At 36.0% G+C, this 18,256-nt stretch overlaps 1 protein-coding gene across 1 annotated transcript in view; it reads left to right on the forward strand.

Moving 5' to 3' along the window:
• LOC140616709 (uncharacterized) overlaps positions 1 to 15,293 on the forward strand; it is a 49,913-nt gene extending 34,620 nt beyond the window's left edge. Inside the window, exons 12-13 of the mRNA XM_072797429.1 lie at positions 12,593 to 12,696; positions 12,935 to 15,293. Of these exons, the coding sequence (XP_072653530.1) occupies positions 12,593 to 12,696; positions 12,935 to 13,061 (231 nt within the window). The 3' untranslated portion in view covers positions 13,062 to 15,293. The remainder of the gene's footprint in view (positions 1 to 12,592; positions 12,697 to 12,934) is intronic.
• The last annotated feature ends 2,963 nt before the right edge of the window (positions 15,294 to 18,256 follow it).

Here is an 18,256-nt window from a genome sequence, read left to right on the forward strand (position 1 = left end):
CAAAGTAGATATTTTCTTCATAAATAACTTTATATATATAAACCTGCATATATGTCCGTATATGATCTAATCTGCTTTATAATATAAATACTAGATACTAGACACTAGATATCATTAGATAATTATATATACATATATAATATACATATATATACATATATCACAGTCTATACAGTCTATCACAATCCACAGTCTTTCACAACCCACAGCATTTTGATTTAAATATAGACCCGTACCTTTCTTTACATTCCTTTACTGTGCTCTATTTATAATTTTCCTAAATATTTCTCTACTTATATTGAGAGTCACATGGATGGTATAATTTTGCTTCAAATAGCAAACAATTTAGAGAACACAAGAGGTGAAGGAAAGTCCATTAGACCTAAGGATAGTTTTATTCTGTCTTTTGTTCTTTTTCCTGATGATCCTAGATTCCTTCCATTATCATTTAATTCCTGTTTAGATAATTCCCTTAGCAGTTCTTTCAGAGTAGGACTGGAGTGACACATTTTCTTAGTTTTCCTTTATCAGAGAATGTCTTGATTTCCCCTACATTCCAAAGTGATATTTTTGCTGAATAGTCCATTGTTTTCATTTGGAATACTGCACTTAGCATCTAAAAATTTTCTGTCCTTCTAGCATGACTTTTTTCTGTTATTTTGACTGGAGACAAAAAACATTTTGGGAACTTTTTCTGTACCTACAGGTGCCCTTGGGTTGCCAGCCTCTCTGGCACCAGTCTGGAACATATGAGGTAAAGAGAAATTCCAGGGTGCTCACCACCATGTCATTCTTTGCATCTGGAGTGCCCAGTTCTGTTAGCTTTCTCATCACTTGTCTAAATCTTCTCATGTTGTCATATCCAGGGGGTTCAGCTCTATTTGATGGGAGGAATAGTGAAAAACTTATCTTCTCTATCTTTCCAGAACAGGAAGTCTGATTTGTAGTGGTCTTAATATGAATGTTCCTAAGACTGACAGTGTTGAGTATCTGTTCCCATACTCATTACCCATCCATTTATGTTTTTTTGATGAAGTTAACTACTAAAATATTTTGGTTATATATTTAATTTTTATTATTGTATTTTGAGAATTCTTTATGTATCCTGGCAGCAAGGCTTTTTTATTAGATGTATGATTTGTATTTTCTCTGAAGTCTATGATTTATCTTTCTTTTCTCTTCAAAGAGAAAATTATCCTGATGGACTACACTTGATCAGTTTGTTCTTTTATGGATCATGTTTTTAGTGTTCTAAGAAATCTTTGTCCCTCTTTAAGTGGTGTGTTTTTTCCTAATACATCTCCTTGAAATTTTATAGTTTACATTCATGTATGAGCAATTTTTAACATTTTTATAGTATAATGTATATAAACATTAATATGATTTGATACTGAATTGTTTCAACAACCATTTGTTTTTTTTTCTCTCTTTCAAGTTTTCATTTTAGTTCCAGTTAGTTAACATACAGTACAATATTAGTTTCAGGTATAGAATTTAGTGATTCATCACTTACATATAACACCCAGTGCCCAGCCACAACATTTGTTGAAAAAGATTATACTTCTTCCACTGACTGACTTTGCATCTTTGTTGAAATCTCCATTCCATGTATATGCATGTATAAATTTGTACTCTCCAATCTGTTTCATTAATCTTGTTATGTATTTTTATGTCAATTTCACACTTTAAAAACCATTATTTTTGTAAACAGTACGTTCATAACAGTTCTTTTTCAGTTATTGTATCTATTTTAGAACTTTGCCTAGATGTTCCTTGTTTATTTCTATCTTTCTAAATTTTATTTTTAAATTAAGAATAGATATTAGTTTTTTCAGTTGCCTCTGCATCAGAGAAATCACATGATTTGATCTTCTTTGCTCTGTTCATGTGATGGATTAAGATTATGGAATTTCAAATGGAAATCCATCCAACATGGTATTGCTTCAATAAATCTACTTATGTCATAGTCCTTTATTTTACATATTGTCCAAATCTATTTTTTATTGCCACTAACATGTAATTTCTTTTTTTAAAAGTATTTCCATCAAAATGCATATAACACATTTTTTTTTAGCAACTTTTTTCTTCCCTACAAGGATTTCTTTTTGGTATTTGATCAGCATTACATTTTCTTCATTCATAAGCATCTAAACATTCTGTAAATGGTTGTAAAAAGTATTCTGCTTTGCAGATAAAATTGTGCTAGAAGTTGTAAGACACTTCTGATATTCTTTTTTCCTTTGGTTTTGGTTTTCACAAGTTGTATTTGGTAGGATTTTTCCAATTTTATGTATAGTTTTAAATATGTTTGCATATTTTCATAATATTCTCTTATGATAGTTTTACTGTGGCATAATGTACATACAGATGGATGCATACTTAATGCATGTCAACAGATGGCTGAATTTTCAAGTCTCATCATCACACAGAATAAGAAAATTAATTTTACCAGCACTGCAAAATGCCTCTTTGTGTTCTCACCTCTGTTTACCAATCATTTATATAAATGGAATCATACAGTATGCATACTTTATTTTTGACTCCTTCAAGTGAAACTACGCTTGTGCAATTCATTAATATAGTTGCATGAAGCTGTAATTTGTCCATACTCCTTACTCTTCTACTGTCTGATTCTACTACAGTGTATTCATCCATTCTATTGCTGATGATTTTGGATATATTTGGGCATTGATTCATATGGGGCTTGCATGAGTTAACTATTGATACTTCACAATCAGCTTTCACCTAAATGTATGTTTGTCATTTCTACCTTCTATATCTTTAATTGGCTCTTCTCTGTAAAGTTTATTTATTTTATTTATTTTTTATTTATGATAGTCACACACACACACACACACACACACACACACACACACAGAGGCAGAGGCACAGGCAGAGGGAGAAGCGGGCTCCATGCACCAGGAGCCCGACGTGGGACTCGATCCCGGGTCTCCAGGATCGCGCCCTGGGCCAAAGGCAGGCGCTAAACCGCTGCGCCACCCAGGGATCCTTCTGTAAAGTTTCTTAAGAAGAAAGCTACTCAGGTCATGCATACATAGTATTCTTCCTTTTGAGTAACAGTGACGAAGGTATGAATTGTCTCTAAACACCACTTTGGTTCCATGTTAAGAATTTTAATGTATTCTCAATTTAGTATCATCTAATACAAGGCATCTTCACAGATTTCATGTTTGAACTGTAAATTTTTCAATGTTGGGTCATCTTTTACATGTTTGGAAATTCCTTAAATTTCTTTCTGTTGTTCCTTTGTTTTCAGAGAATATATTTTTATTATTTCCATCCTTTAAATGTTTGATCCTTATATATAACCTTAACCACTTTCAATATATGTCAGTTATGTAGAGATGGTTCCTAGTGCTTTGACAGTCTTCCATAGGTCTCCTGATTCTGTGACTAGCTAACTATTCTCTCACTCACTGATGGAAAAGCTCTTAAGTCTCCAACTATGCTCATTGCATTGTTTATTTAACCTTCCACATCTGTCAGTTTATCCAACTATGCTCATTGCTTTGTTTATTTAACCTTCCACATCTGTCAGCTTATATTTCATGTGTTTGAGGGTTCTGTTGTTAGGTGAATAATACATGTTTATAATTACTTTATATTCCTCTTATATTGACAGCCTTAATAGGTTGAAACGTTTCTTTTAATTTCTAATACTTCTTGTTTTAACAGCTACTTTGTTATTAGAATAATCATTTCTGCTCACTTATGGGGTTAATGTTTGTAGAGTCGATCTTTTGCTATCCTTTTACTTACACCTATTTGTACATTTGAGTCTAACGTGTGTGTGTTATAGAGAACATATAGATGAATCATAATCTCATTCAGGATGACAATTTCTATCTTTGATTACAATAATTATTTAATTCATATGAATGTCATTGTTGGGGTAATTGGATTTAGGTCTACCATTTTCCTATTTATTTTTATGTCTTGGTTTCTCTTCCACCCTACCTCACATATTTTATATTAAACATATTTTAGTATTCCATTTTAATTCCACTATTATGTCTTAGCTATATTCTTAAGCTATTTCCTTAGTAGGATCTATTGGCCTTACAAATATATTCAATATATCCCTTTTTTTTAATTGAGAAGAAATTGACATATGACTTCGTATAAATTTAAAGTATACAATGTGCTCATTTGATATATTTATGTCTCTTTTTTTAAACTTAAAGAATTCACTTTAGCATTTCTGTAGGCCAGGTCTAATAGTTAAAATGTCTTCTGACAAATGATTTAACAGACCAGCACTGGAGTCATACTGCTGCTCTCCTCTGGCTGCCATCTCGGATAGAGTTGACACTTTGACACACCATCCTGTGGCGTGTTGAGAAAGTCTTTATTTCTTCTTCAATTCTGAATCAGATATTCTTGGTTGACAGGTCATTTTCTCTTTGATCACATTAAACATATCATCCCACTCTCTCCTGTCTTGACCTGGGAAGAAGTTCTTGCTGAGAGAATCCTTTTTGGTGTCTGGTGTGGCATGTTGACCTCAGAGCCCTTAAAGCAGTATTGGAACTGATTATCCAGGTTCAGGCACAGATGGAACTACCACAATGATTGCATGTTGGTGTACAAGTTCATTTGCTAAGGCTGTGGCACTAGTGTCTAGCATGGAGGCATGTGCAGGCATTCTGTGGAAATTGTATTTGGGCCTCAGGGGCTCACCACCATGACTCTGGCTGGCTAGAAGAATGTAGTAGTGACATGGGCTCTGTGATGAAAAGGTTCAGTGGGGGCTTAGGCCCAGGGAGCAAGGTATAGAATAAAGATGGTGTTTCAAAGTTTCAACTCTGCCCCAAGTAGCAATCACAAGAGAGCAGCAGCGTGATCCAGTGGTAGTTTGTTCAAGCCATGTGTCAAGACCCAGGAGCTGGGCACAGAGCTCTAGGAGCCAACACCAAGTGACAGTTCATGCTATGATGTGGGAGCTGAAAGTATGTTTTGTGATGCAATACTGTATTACCAGCAATGAGGACTCAGAGCACTGCTACGGAACCTATGAGAAGGGGTTCAAGGGGTGGCCCTAGCGTTGATGGGTCAGACGCTTGAACTGTCATAGGTGGAGGAAAGATTCCAGGCAGCAACAAACTAGTGTTGTTAGCAATGGCAGTTCAGAGTCCACACCTGGGAGTGGGGTTCAAGCAGTAGAAGCACCTTTTACAGTGAAGACCCAGAGTCAGGACAAAGAACCCAGTAGATGGGACTCAGGGCAGCAGCAGCATGCACCCCTAATGGCAACCAAGGCATGTCTTAAGATGTGGGGGCAGGGCTCAAGTCAGTAGAGACCGCCGAGTAATGTTGAGACAAAGCCCCAACCTGGGACTAGGAGTAGACAAAAATCAGAGGCAGTCCTAATCTTGTATATGGTGGTGGGGGGTGGGGTGGTTTTGCAATGGTGCCAAATCCCTAAAAGCAGCAGTTGGGGTCCCTGAAGACCAGTCTCCCCATAGCAATAGCTTCTGCTCTGGGAGTAGTTACAGGGTAGAGGGGGCACTCTGTTCTGCTCCATCACGTGGAGTCACCATCAGTGGGCCACCTCTGTTGCAAAAACTACAGATGTCCACAAGGTAAAGCTTGCTGAGTTCTCCTGTTCCACTTCTCTCCATGTGGTGACTCCCTCTGAGGAGATTCCTCAAAGTGCAAAGCAGCCCTCAATGGAAGGTTGAGTCATGCTGGTAAAATGATTTCCTTACTTGCCATTTGGCAATCCTGGGTTTTTGAGCTCCAGGTTTTGATACTTCTTTGTTTTGTTTTTTCTTTTTAAAAAATTTTCATTTAAATTCAATTTAATTAACATATGGTATTATTAGTGTCAGAGGATGAATCCAGTGATTCATTAATTGCATATAGCATCCAGTTCTCATTATTTCATGTGCCCTCCTTTGTGCCCATAACCCAGTTACCCTATCCCCCCCCCCCCACCTCCCCTCAAGCAATCCTCAATCTGTTTCCATAGTTAAGAGTCATTATGGTTTCCCTCTATCCCTGTTTTTGTCTTCTTACATTTTTCCTTCCCTTCATCTATATTCATCTGTTTTGTTTCTTAAATTCCACATTTGAGTGAAATCATATGGTATTTGTCTTTCTCTGACTGACTTATTTCACTTAGCATAATACCCTCTAGTTCCATTCATGTCATTGCAAATAGTAAGATTTCATTCTTTTTGATGGCTGTGTGATATTCTAGCCATCTGGGCTCTTTCCATTTTTTGACTATTATGCTATAAAGATTGCTGCTATGAATATGGAGTACATGTGCCCCTAAGAATCACTATGTTTGTAACATTTGGATAAATACCATGTAGTGCAATTGCTGGGTCATAGGGTAGCTCTATTTTTAACTTTTTGAGGAACCTTCATACTGTTTTCCAGGATGACTGTACCAGTTTGCATTTCCATCAACAGTGTAAGAAGGTTTCCCTTTCTCTGCATCTTTGCCATCATTTCTTGTTTTCTGTTGTTAATGCTAGCAATTCAGATCAGTGTGAGGTATTCTCTCATTGTGGTTTTGATATGCATTTCCCTGATGACAATTGATATGGAGCTTTTATTCATGTATCTTCTGGCCATTTGTACGTCTTCTTTGGAGAAATGTCTATTCATGTCTTTTCCCCTTTCTTTACTGGATTTTTTTAGTTTTTGGGTGTTGAGTATGATACATTCTTTTTAGATTTTGTATACTGATGATTCTTTGTTATCCAGAGCATTCCTTGAACCATTTCTAGTTTGAAGTTGTTTAGTTTTTCTTTTTACTATTTTTTTGCTAGGTTGATGACCATTGGGACCTCCCAGCCTCCCATCTTGCTGATGGCACTCTTCACATATATACAATGAACTGGTCACCATAACATTCAAATTAATTCTGACTAAATTCTGTAAATAAATTATCACTAACATATCTCTTTTCCTCCCCTATTACAGATATGCCTATAGAAATTTTACAAAAATTTGCATCATATCATTTTGCTTTGATGAAAGGCCTATGCTAGTGCCAATTTTTGCTGAATGACAGAAATCTGAAGGGGATTTTTGCTTTTATGCTAAAAAAAGGTGAAAATAGTGTTCAGTGTTAGTTTTGCTGTTATAGAGGTAGTACATGTGCCAAGCCGTGGGAATGACCTTGTCAAGTTCCTCAGAAACTACACTTAGCATCTTGATATCAAGGGTAGGTTTCAACTGTATTTTGGAAGATCTGTGCTTCAAGATCTCAATTTATTTTGTGCATCTATTAGCAATTACATCCATTAGCAATATGTATTTTAAGGCATCAGAAAAGTCTAAGAGAGATTCTTTTTAGGACCATGGAATGCTCAACAAATTTTCCATGGAAATTAATCATAATTCCTTCTTCAATTTACACCATTTCAGCTTAGGAAAAGTTTAATAGGAACACTTTATTTTCAGAAGAGTGGAAAACCTGTATTTCTATTTTTAAAGATTTTATTTATTTATTTGGCACAGAGAGATAGAGCACAGCAGGCATAAGGAGAGGCAGAAGTAGGCTTCCTGCCAAGCAAGGAGCCCAACACAGGGCTCTCAATTTCAGAACACTGGGATCACAACCTGAACTAGAGGCAGATACTTAACTAGCTGATCTACCCAGGTGCCACTGAAATCTGTACTTCTTACAAAGTTGTACTGAAGCCAGATGGCACTGGTTTCTGAATACCAATTATGTATATCTTCCTACACTATGTTCATGATTTCACACTGGTGACATGAAATGAACCATTACTGGTGAAATTGCGCCCCCAAAATTAACAAATGCTTAAAAAAATGTTTTCTTTCCCCTCCATGTGCCATATAACAGCACAAGATTGTATTCATATATGGTATAGGTCCAATCATATGGTATTGTATTGGTGACTTTAAACAATCTTATCTGTACCAGCAATTGCAAGAGGAAAGTATGCATACAGATTTTTAAATTCACTGACATATTAACCATTAATGCTATTCTTTATTCATTCTTGTAGATTTGTATTACAATTTAGTGACCTATAATATTAGCTTGAAGAATATTTTTGGAATTAATATATATATATTTATATATAATATATATTAATAAAAATATAATAATATTATATTATTGGAATAATTTTCCAATATTTTGGAATATTTTGGTCCATAAAGAAGAAATTCTCTTAGGTTTTGTGTCTGTCATGGAGTCCTTGTAGATCTTCTTTCTTGTCAGACTGTTTTACAGAGTTTATACTTCTTTGAGAGGACTTTTTTTTTTGTGTGTGTGTGTGTGTGGTGAATAGGTTTGTGTTTTCTTTCTTTTTTCTTTTTCTTTTTCTTTTTTTCTTTGTATTTTCAGCTCTGACCCTCCCTGTCTTTTTATTCTTCATTGTTTCTGGTGAGAGCATATATATTAATCATATTTTATTTTCCTAAATATAATGGCCAGTTTTTCTCTCCCTGCTGTCAAGATCACTTCTTTTTGTTTGCCTTTATTTTATATTTTAAGTTCTGGCAACCAAGCCACATAATATAAAATTTACCATATTCACATTACCTATGCTTAAAAAAATGTTTTCTAGAGCACCTTTAGGTTTATAGCAAAAGTAAGACAAGACAAAGAGATTTCCTGTATTCCCCTACTGCATATATCTATGCACCTGTAGGGCATAGACTCTCTCACTGTCAATATTCCTCAGTGACGTGGTTCATCTGATAAACCTATATCGACGCATTTTTATCAACCAGAGACTATAATGTACTATCAGGTTTACTCTTGATGTTGTGTATTGAATGAGTTTGGAGAAATATGTAATGACATGTATCAACCTTTATGGAGTTATGCAGAATAGTTTCAGTGCCTTAAAAATCCTCTGTGCTCCACCTATCCATCCTTTCTTCCCCACTAAACTTTGTCAACCACTGATCTTTTCACTATCTCTATAGCTTTTTCTCCAGTCTGTCATACAGTGGGAATCATACTTATCTCACATCTTACATCTAACTATATCATGCATCTTCAACAACTTTAAGCACACAGTTTAGACTGCTAGCTATAGTAATACAGTAATTCCCCTCCCCCACATCCCCTCAACCCTTAAGAATCACCATTTACTTCTGGATCTATCAGTTTCACTACTGATGTGAATGTGTATTCCTATTGTGTGTGTGTGTGTGTGTGTATGTGTGTGGCTTATTTCTATAACCATATTGCTTGAGACTCTCAACCATGCTGAAGCATGTGATAGAATTTCTTTCCTTTTCAAGGCTGAGTAATATTGCATTGCTTTGTGCATACTATTATGTTTTCTTGATCCATTCATCTATCAGTAGACATTTGGGCTGCTTCTACCACTTGGTTGTTGTGAATAATGCTGCAGTGAGCATGGGTGTACAGATATCTCTTTGAAATCTTGTTCTCAATTATTTTATGTATTTTCCTATATGTCAGAGTGCTGATTCATAATATTATTCTATATGTGGATCCCTGGGTGGCTCAGCGGTTGAGCAACTGCCTTCGGCCCAGGGCGTGATCCTGGAGTCCCAGAATTGAGTCCCATGTTGGGCTCCCTGCAGGGAGCCTGCTTCTCCCTCTCCTTCTGTCTCTGCTTCTCTCTCTGTGTGTCTCTCATGAATGAATAAATAAAAATCTTTAAATAATAATAATAATATTATTTTAGTTTTAGTTTTCTGAAGAAGCTCCATAATGTTTTTCATATTGGCAGTCCAGTTTACATTCCCAACGGCAGTGTACAAGAGTCCTCTTTTTCTACCTTCTCAACGACACTTATTTTTTTTATAATATCCATCCTAAGGTATATGAAGTGATATTTCATTGAGGTTTTGACTTGTAATTCTCTGATCATTGGTGATAATTAGCATCTTTTCATATGGTTTTTGATGATTTATAAATCTCCTTTGGAAAAAAAATTTTAACTTAAATTTTTAATTAAATGCCCATTTTTTAACTGGGTTATTTGGTTTTTATTGTTGTTACTGATTCATAGGATTCCTTATATATTTTGGATATGAATCTTTTGTCTGATATATGATTTGCAAGTGTTTTTTCCCATTTTGTCTTTTCATTCTGCTGATCGATCCCTTTGATGCACAGAAATATTTTAGTTTGATGTTAGCTCATTTGTCTGGAGTGGACTCTTCCTTCGTGGTCTGTGCTTTTGATGTCATATCCAAGAATTAATTGCCAAATACAATGTTGTTTATTTTTCCCATGGTCTTTTCAAGGAGTTTCATAATTTTACATCGTATGTTTAGGTCTTCAGTCCATTTGGAGTTAATCTTAATATATGATGTAAATATAAGCATCCAGCTTCACTTTTTGAGTGTGGATAGTTTCCCATCATAAATTGTAAAAATACTGTCCTTTCCCGATTCAGTGGTCTTGGCAACCCTATAAAAATGATTATATGGAAAATACAGGGGTTTGGGTCTGGATATATCTTTAAATTATTGTTTCTATGGCAATTTAGAGCTTGGGGATTCCTATTGCTATGTCTTGCTGATGTCACCTCCTCTCCGGTCTGAAATAGTATCCATGGCAGAGGTGGATTGTGTGGTGGATACGTGGTCTAAGGCTGATGGAGGTGAAAGATGTATCACCCATTCTCTGATTTTCATACTGACTTAGGTCACCTCTTAATTCACCCTGTTCCCTCAAGAGTATTTCTTTGTGTTCTTACGTGATCTTCAGTCATTTTAGTATGATGTCCTGAGATGTGGATTTCTTGTGCACATTCTCTTAGTTTGCTAAATCGCTGGGGTCTATAAATATTTTTAAAAGATATTTAGAAGTTATTCATACATTGTGACGTAAGATTGATTCTCTGGTTTATTTTGCCTCTCTTGTCCTTCTCAGGTTGAACTTAGAACTATGTTAGTTTTACTGATATTGTTTTGAAGGTTTCTAAACCCTATTAATGATTCTCTCTCATCCTGTGGGATGAATACTCTTACTCCTTTTTTCAATTTCATCAATTATTTTCTCTGCCACTCAAGTTTTCTGCAGAGTTAATTTATTGAAGTTTTCATTTTAGATATGTATTTATAAAGCAAGAATATCTCTGTGGTCTATTCATTTTTTTCTCTATTGATAAATCCTACTTGCTAAGTTGTTGCCATCGTATTTTCATCCAATTATTTGAACTAAATTTTTTAATTTACATATATACATAAATATAACTTCAAAGTGCTTTTTTCTAATAATGTAAATCTTATCTGCATAAAAGTTTCTATTGATCTGTTTTATGCCTTCTAATATGGAAGATATTTTCCAGTTTCTTTTTTTTTTTTTTAAAGATTTTATTTATTTATTCATGATAGTCACAGAGAGAGAGAGAGAGAGAGAGGCAGAGACACAGGCAGAGGGAGAAGCAGGCTCCATGCACCGGGAGCCCGACGTGGGATTCGATCCTGGGTCCCCAGGATCGCGCCCTAGGCCAAAGGCAGGCGCCAAACCGCTGCGCCACCCAGGGATCCCTATTTTCCAGTTTCTTTTCATTTCTTTTGGTGATGTTCTTGATAATATTGTTTAATAAACATGCATTCTCTTTCATATTTCATAGATTTATTATTTTTTGTAAGTTGTGTAAACTTTACTGCAGAATCTTATCCTATGAAGTTGACTTTCTGATATTTTTGTTTAGTTTTCCAAAATCTTATTATTTTTTTTATTTTTATTTTTTGCCTATTTTACTGGGTATGATCCTTGTGATTTGTAGCTTAGATGTCAATCATTAATATTTTTAAAAGTCTATATTCAAATACTGCAAGTCAGTAGGGCTTCCACCATCTGCCATGTGATGTGTGTGCTTGTGTGTGTGTTTGTATGTATGTGGGAGTGTGGTAGGGAAGTGATCATAATATTACTAGCAGTTCTCAAATTTTCTTCATCTTTAACTTTCTGCTAGGTTCACTTTGGTCTCCTCTCCCTGTGTGCATAATTTTTTCCATCTGCCAAGAGTGTGTAGAGGGCTCATGTCAACTCTTCTGCTGTACTTTCCCATACAGTATCTTCCCATTATATTTATGAGAATCAGAGCACTTGGAACAAAGACCACAAACTCTGACTAGTAAAAATATGGGTTTTCCTTATCATGACTGAGTAATATCAGCACTTTGGGCTGAAAAATCAACTAATTAAGTTTGTCTCTGTGGCACCAGCAGCATTGCTTTTTGCAGCCAGCTTTTCCAATTGTGAAGACTACTGTTCTTCTTGGTAACTGATCTGGGATGACAGGTAAGGAAGTATTGGAGCTGCCCTAAGGAAAGGAAAATTACACAGGAAAATTACAAGGTTCTTCTTTTGACTTGAATACCTAGGATTTTTTCCAAAGAATATTTCACAAAGGACTCTTAACATTTTGTCACCTACCAGAGCCCAAAATTGTTGCTTTTGTCAGTTTCTCCTCTTACTTAGTCCTATGAAGACACTCGTAGGTACAGTGTGTCCAGTGTGATACATTATATTATAATTAGATGGATACTATAATGTAAGAAAGAATTTATTTGTTACTACAAAATTCAAATGAATGTAAAAACTTCTATTTGATTTATCATAAAATCTGTTTTCTCATAGTATTGGTTGAACTTCTTTACTCATTCTTCATGGATTAGAATCTCCCCGATAATCAGTAATAATTCATCTGTGTGGTCAAAAAGCTTCACTTCCTTCTCCAAAGTGTAAGTTTCCTGAGAATGTTTACATTTTATGACTTTAAAGAATTATCTTACAAGGAAAAACATTAATATGTGAAAAATTATATAAACACAAATGTTGCAGTGTTTTCATAGAAAATGATAAGGGAAATATTTAGATTTTGATCTATAACTATTAGGCAATAAACAAATAAATTTTTTATTCATAAATATTATGGTGTATACTACTAAGATTAATGAGATATAATTCTCTGTATTTCAGATTGTCATTATCTTCAGAAAGTGATGGGAATTGTCCATATTTCAACTTTGACACAAACAAAACTTCTCATGAAGACTGCTTAGACTTAAAACCATATATTTGTAAACACCAGGCATTAGTTACCTAAATTTGGTATAATGCTATCTCACAATCTAAAGAACATTATCTCTCATTTCTAAAAAGCCATACAATTGTTTTCTCAGAATTTTTTAAAGATGTTATTTTTCAGAGCAATTTTAGATTCACAACAAAATTAAGAGGAAGGTACAGAGATTAACTCTATTGCCCCTATCCACACATGTGATGACCTCTCCAATTATCATCATCCCTCACTAGAATGATCCATTTGTTACCCAGGATGAATCTGTAGTGGTGCATTATAATCACCCAATGTCAAAAGTGTACCTGAGGTTTCACCCTTGGTGTTGATGTTATACTAACATAAAAGTATATATACTCAGGTACATACTACATATTTCTTAAGCCTTTGCTATTGATTAAGATGAATTACACTTAAATTAAAAATCAAAATATCAAGTACTCTTTTTATAAATTCCTCAATAAAAAGAACAATTCTACTAACATTTCAAATTAATTGATTTTTCTTAGCCCTTAAAGGAGCTGCAAATAAGAGTTGAACAGCCCAGGGTGTCAAGGTTATCAGTCAGAGTTGAATCAGGACACAGACACCAAGGGAAGTTTGAGTAAACAATTATCTATTTGTAAGGGAAAGCCTACTAAAAGGAAAGGCTACTAAGATAAAAATGTAAGAACACCTTAGGGTTAAAAGAGAGTTCCCAAAAGACAGATGGCCAAGAAGCTAGATCTACTCTCTGAAGGTGGGATTCAAATGTCATTGAAGACAACGTGCCTCCAAGCTTCATGGCAGATGTGTTCACAGAATTGGCCTGGAACAGAGCAGCTCCACAGTCCACAGGGCTGAAGCTGGTGAGGATGGATTTCAGGCTGTGACTGTCAAGCAGGAAGAACCCCTGCCAGTTTGTTAAGAGGCATAGAGCAAACGGCAGGGACTATGAATGGTACAGGACACAAAAATTTGCTGGAGGCTGAATACACTGCACTTCCTGCATGCATGCAGCTGGCAACCAAGCCATCATGGCCAAACACCCTGATAAAGCATGAAACCAGGAAAAAGAGCCCTCTCTGCTTCAATGTGTCTCCATTACCTCTTACTGACAAAACCCAACCTCGGATGAGCTGACAAGAGAAAGAAAGTGTACAGCACCTAGCTCCATTTTCTGAGAATAAGGCAGTAAGGGATTGATTTGGAGCTGGGAGTACTCAATTGTTAACAAACACTCAGGGTGATCATGCAACCACCACAGGGTGGCTATATAAGGCTCTTGCTTTTCACATCTGCCCCACTTCCTCAGAGAATGGAACCAAAGTGTACCTTCAGAATCTGTTGTAGGGCAGTACTATGAAAGGTTAGGTTCATTATACCATAGAGATAGATTTTCATTGATACTTTTCTTTCATGGCATTGTCTTCACCTGGATTCAGGTATATTGGAAGAGTTCTTGTTTTATTAAATTCTCCACATCGCTACCTCTGTCATTCTTTACTAATCTGTTAAAAATACTTTGAAGTTAAAAATAAATGTAAAGTAGTGAAGAAAACAAGAATTAAAAGTATAAGGATATTTGCATAGAGCACACAGCTAGTTATTGACAGAATTCAGGACAAATGTTAGTACTTTGATAATGATTCAGAGATCTTTTTACCCTAATTCAATTATAGCAGAGAGAGATAAACTCAATAATTATTTGCAAAATAATTCATATTTTATATATGTTTATCTCTTTGAAGATATATTTATATTCTTTATATTCTCTGTGCTTATTCCTTATGATCATATAGGGAAGTTATGTGAATATTCAAAGTCAATTTCATATACTATTTAAATGGTAGCTATAACTAATTGCTAAAGTTGTGTCACAAACAACCCAAGATTGCATTAACATTTAAAAATAAGCATTTATTTCTCATTTGCCAGTCTGTGGTTTGGCTATGTTTTAGTTGATTGACATTGAGCATGTGTGGATTTGACTCCAGACTAAATTCAGTTCAGATTTTTTTTTAATACTTCATTGTTAGAAGAGCGGGCTACCTGGTATATTCACCAGATATCAGTCATTTTGACTTAAGAACTTGATCCTTCTGTGCCATCACCTGTGACATGATAATAATTGTAGACACTTCATAGGGTTGATCTGAGGAATCAATAACAATGCCTAATGATCCTTAAAATACAGCCTAATCAACGATGTTCTGGCTATATGTGATCGCTTCATATTTTACCTTACCAAAACTCAATAAAAGTCATCTTCCTAGAAAACCCATGCTCCAAAACTGTATTTTTTCCTTTCACCCAGTGAAATAGCAAGGTATCAAAAATATAATCTGACTTAACCACTTTGACCATATACATCAAAATGTTTGCATTTTCAAACAGGTTTTTGAGAAATTCAATACATGTCACATATGCACTATAAATAGGAGTAATTTTTTCTGGAGACATATTTTCTGTTTTGAAATCAAGTTTCATTTACTGTTCTTTCTGTTACTGACCAAGAACCTCAATCTCCTCACCCAGTTTGTTATATAGACATATGTAAAGGCTATCTCTTTTGGAATTGAAGAAATTTGAGATCAATTGTCAAGGTTTTATGAGATAGCCTGTTCAATTCCTATATTTGTAATTTTGTTTCCTGGTAATAATTAGTGTAAGTTATGGATAAAAGAAGTCTTAGCATTTAAATAGTGTTGTTTTATCCAACATTTTATGTGGCTCTTCCCTTAATTACGATTATTACTTTGTGGCTCCTCTTAAGTCAACAGGTAAAAATTCAGCTTGTTTACCCCTAAGTGCTCTGGATTGGATAGAGTAATAGTCCAATCTGAGATGAGGAGTAAAAATAACTTTTTAAAGATATCGGGATCCCTGGGTGGTGCAGGGGTTTGGCGCCTGCCTTTGGCCCAGGGCGCGATCCTGGAGACCCGAGATCGAATCCCACGTCGGGCTTCCGGTGCATGGAGCCTGCTTCTCCCTCTGCCTGTGTCTCTGCCTCTCTCTCTTTCTCTCTCTGTGACTATCATAAATAAATAAACATTAAAAAAAATAAAGATATCAATGTTATAACATCAAAAGTTATAACACATGTGTGATTAGGATCTTACAAGGAGAAGTAAACAATTGGAGTGATTTTTACTGTGACTCTTTACTGCCAGGCATAGATTTCATTGAAGTTAAATGCCAAAAGAGTGAGTATATATATATAACAAATGATATTATTTATACATATATATAACATATATAGTTATTTAATTAAAAACTAAAATGTGAATAAACACAAGAATAGTAAATATAAGCACCTCAATTTCAAAAGACAACATCAGTGAATTTTACATTTTTTGGCATCATTCCTTAATGCCTTAAATGTTATAATCCTATTATGTGGCTAATCGAGAAAAATGGATTATTAGTTTAGTTTATGGAAATATAATGAAATATAATAGATTTAATAACTTATATGGCTAGCCTGCTTTAGCCATTGTTAAAAAGATTAAAGTATTGGTCTTAATTTCAATAACATAAATGTGGTTTTAAATTCCACTTTCTAGAGTATAGAAAGGTAAAGTTTGTTTATTCAATCTCAGTCTCCTAGAGATTATGGTATAAGTGAGTATCTTTAGAAATTATAAATAAACATTTCCTCTTTCCTTGGTATGAAATGAAAACTGAGGGGAATAATTCTGAGGTCAGTACTAAGATGGTGGAGTAGGAGGATTCTGAGCTGACCTCCCAATGTGGTGACCCACAACTGGCAGAAATCTCACAGGCACTGAGTCCTCTGTGAAAAGTGAGGGGATCAAGTTCCACATTGTCCATCCTATCCTAAGGATCTTCACTGGGATGATGAGCTTTGAAATTTATCTGGCTTTGAAATTTATCACATCTGGCTTTGAAATTTATCTGGCTTTATCTCCAGAAGCATTGAAAATCAGTGGGGTTTAACTCTGGGAAGGCTGAAGGGTTATAGAAATATAAGATTCTACTCTTATAGGGCCCATAAAAACTCACTTATGCTGAGACTCAGCAAGAGGCAGCAGTGTAAAAAGTAGTTGGCCCATATGTGAAGATTTAATGACTAATTTTAGGGTGTATCCTAGAGGCAGAAATGGAAGAGCTGGTGGGCACCATCTTTCCTACCCACCTTTTGCGTAGCTGCCCTGGTGCATTGGGTCCCAGTTTTGACAGTCTTCATCCACCTTTCTAGCACTGTTTACCCCATTTTGGTGTTCCCCAGCAGACCCACCTGGCAATGTGTGCGTCCTGACAGATACTCCCGAAAGGGACTGCCACCCTGCCACACCTCAAGGGCAACTTACACTGAAACCAGTGAGCCACAAAGGGGCACCTGCCCCACCATACCTGGAAGAAAGCCTTGACCAGGATGGGCCACTGCCAATGTGACTCCTACACTTCTGCACCCACCAGGCAGTTTGACTGGATCTGGTACACCTGAGAAGTGGCTTATTTACCACCAAACCCAATGAGCCATCTTAGCTGGCACCAATATCCCCCAAAAGGTTCCCATCCTGCCAAACCCAGTGAGTAGCCTCACTAGGACTAGAAACCCTCCAAAGAACTTTTGTAGTGGTTGGCATTGCCCACCAGTATGCCTGCAACATTTATGGCCAAGCAACACAGTCAGCAACACTAGAGACTTGCTCTGACCAAAAGCATACCCTCAATATTTCTACTCAGGCCTCCTAGTCTGTTGTATCAGTGGTCAGCTCTGTACAAAAGTCTGACTAAACAAAAAAAAAAAAAAAAAGGAAAAGAAAATAAAAACCAAGACTCATCCATATACTGCCTATAAGAGACTCATTTTAGACTGAAAGACATAGAGTCTGGCAGTAAAAAGATGGGAAAAGATATTCAATACTTGTGGATATTAAAAAAAAAAAAAAGGAGGAGGGGCAAGATGGCGGAAGAGTAGGGTCCCCAAATCACCTGTCCCTACCAAATTACCTAGATAACCTTCAAATCATCCTGAAAACCTATGAATTCGGCCTGAGATTTAAAGAGAGACCAGCTGGAATGCAACAGTGAGAAGAGTTCGCGCTTCTATCAAGGTAGGAAGACGGGGAAAAAGAAATAAGACACAAAAGGCCTCCAAGGGGGAGGGGCCCGCGAGGAGCCGGGCTGAGGCCGGGGCGAGTGTCCCCAGGACAGGAGAGCCCCGTCCCGGAGGAGCATGAGCTGCACCGACCTTCCCGGGAGGAAAGGGGCTC

The sequence above is a fragment of the Canis lupus genome, chromosome 25 (genome assembly GCF_048164855.1).
Source record: "Canis lupus baileyi chromosome 25, mCanLup2.hap1, whole genome shotgun sequence".
NCBI classification, from domain to species: Eukaryota; Metazoa; Chordata; class Mammalia; order Carnivora; family Canidae; genus Canis; species Canis lupus.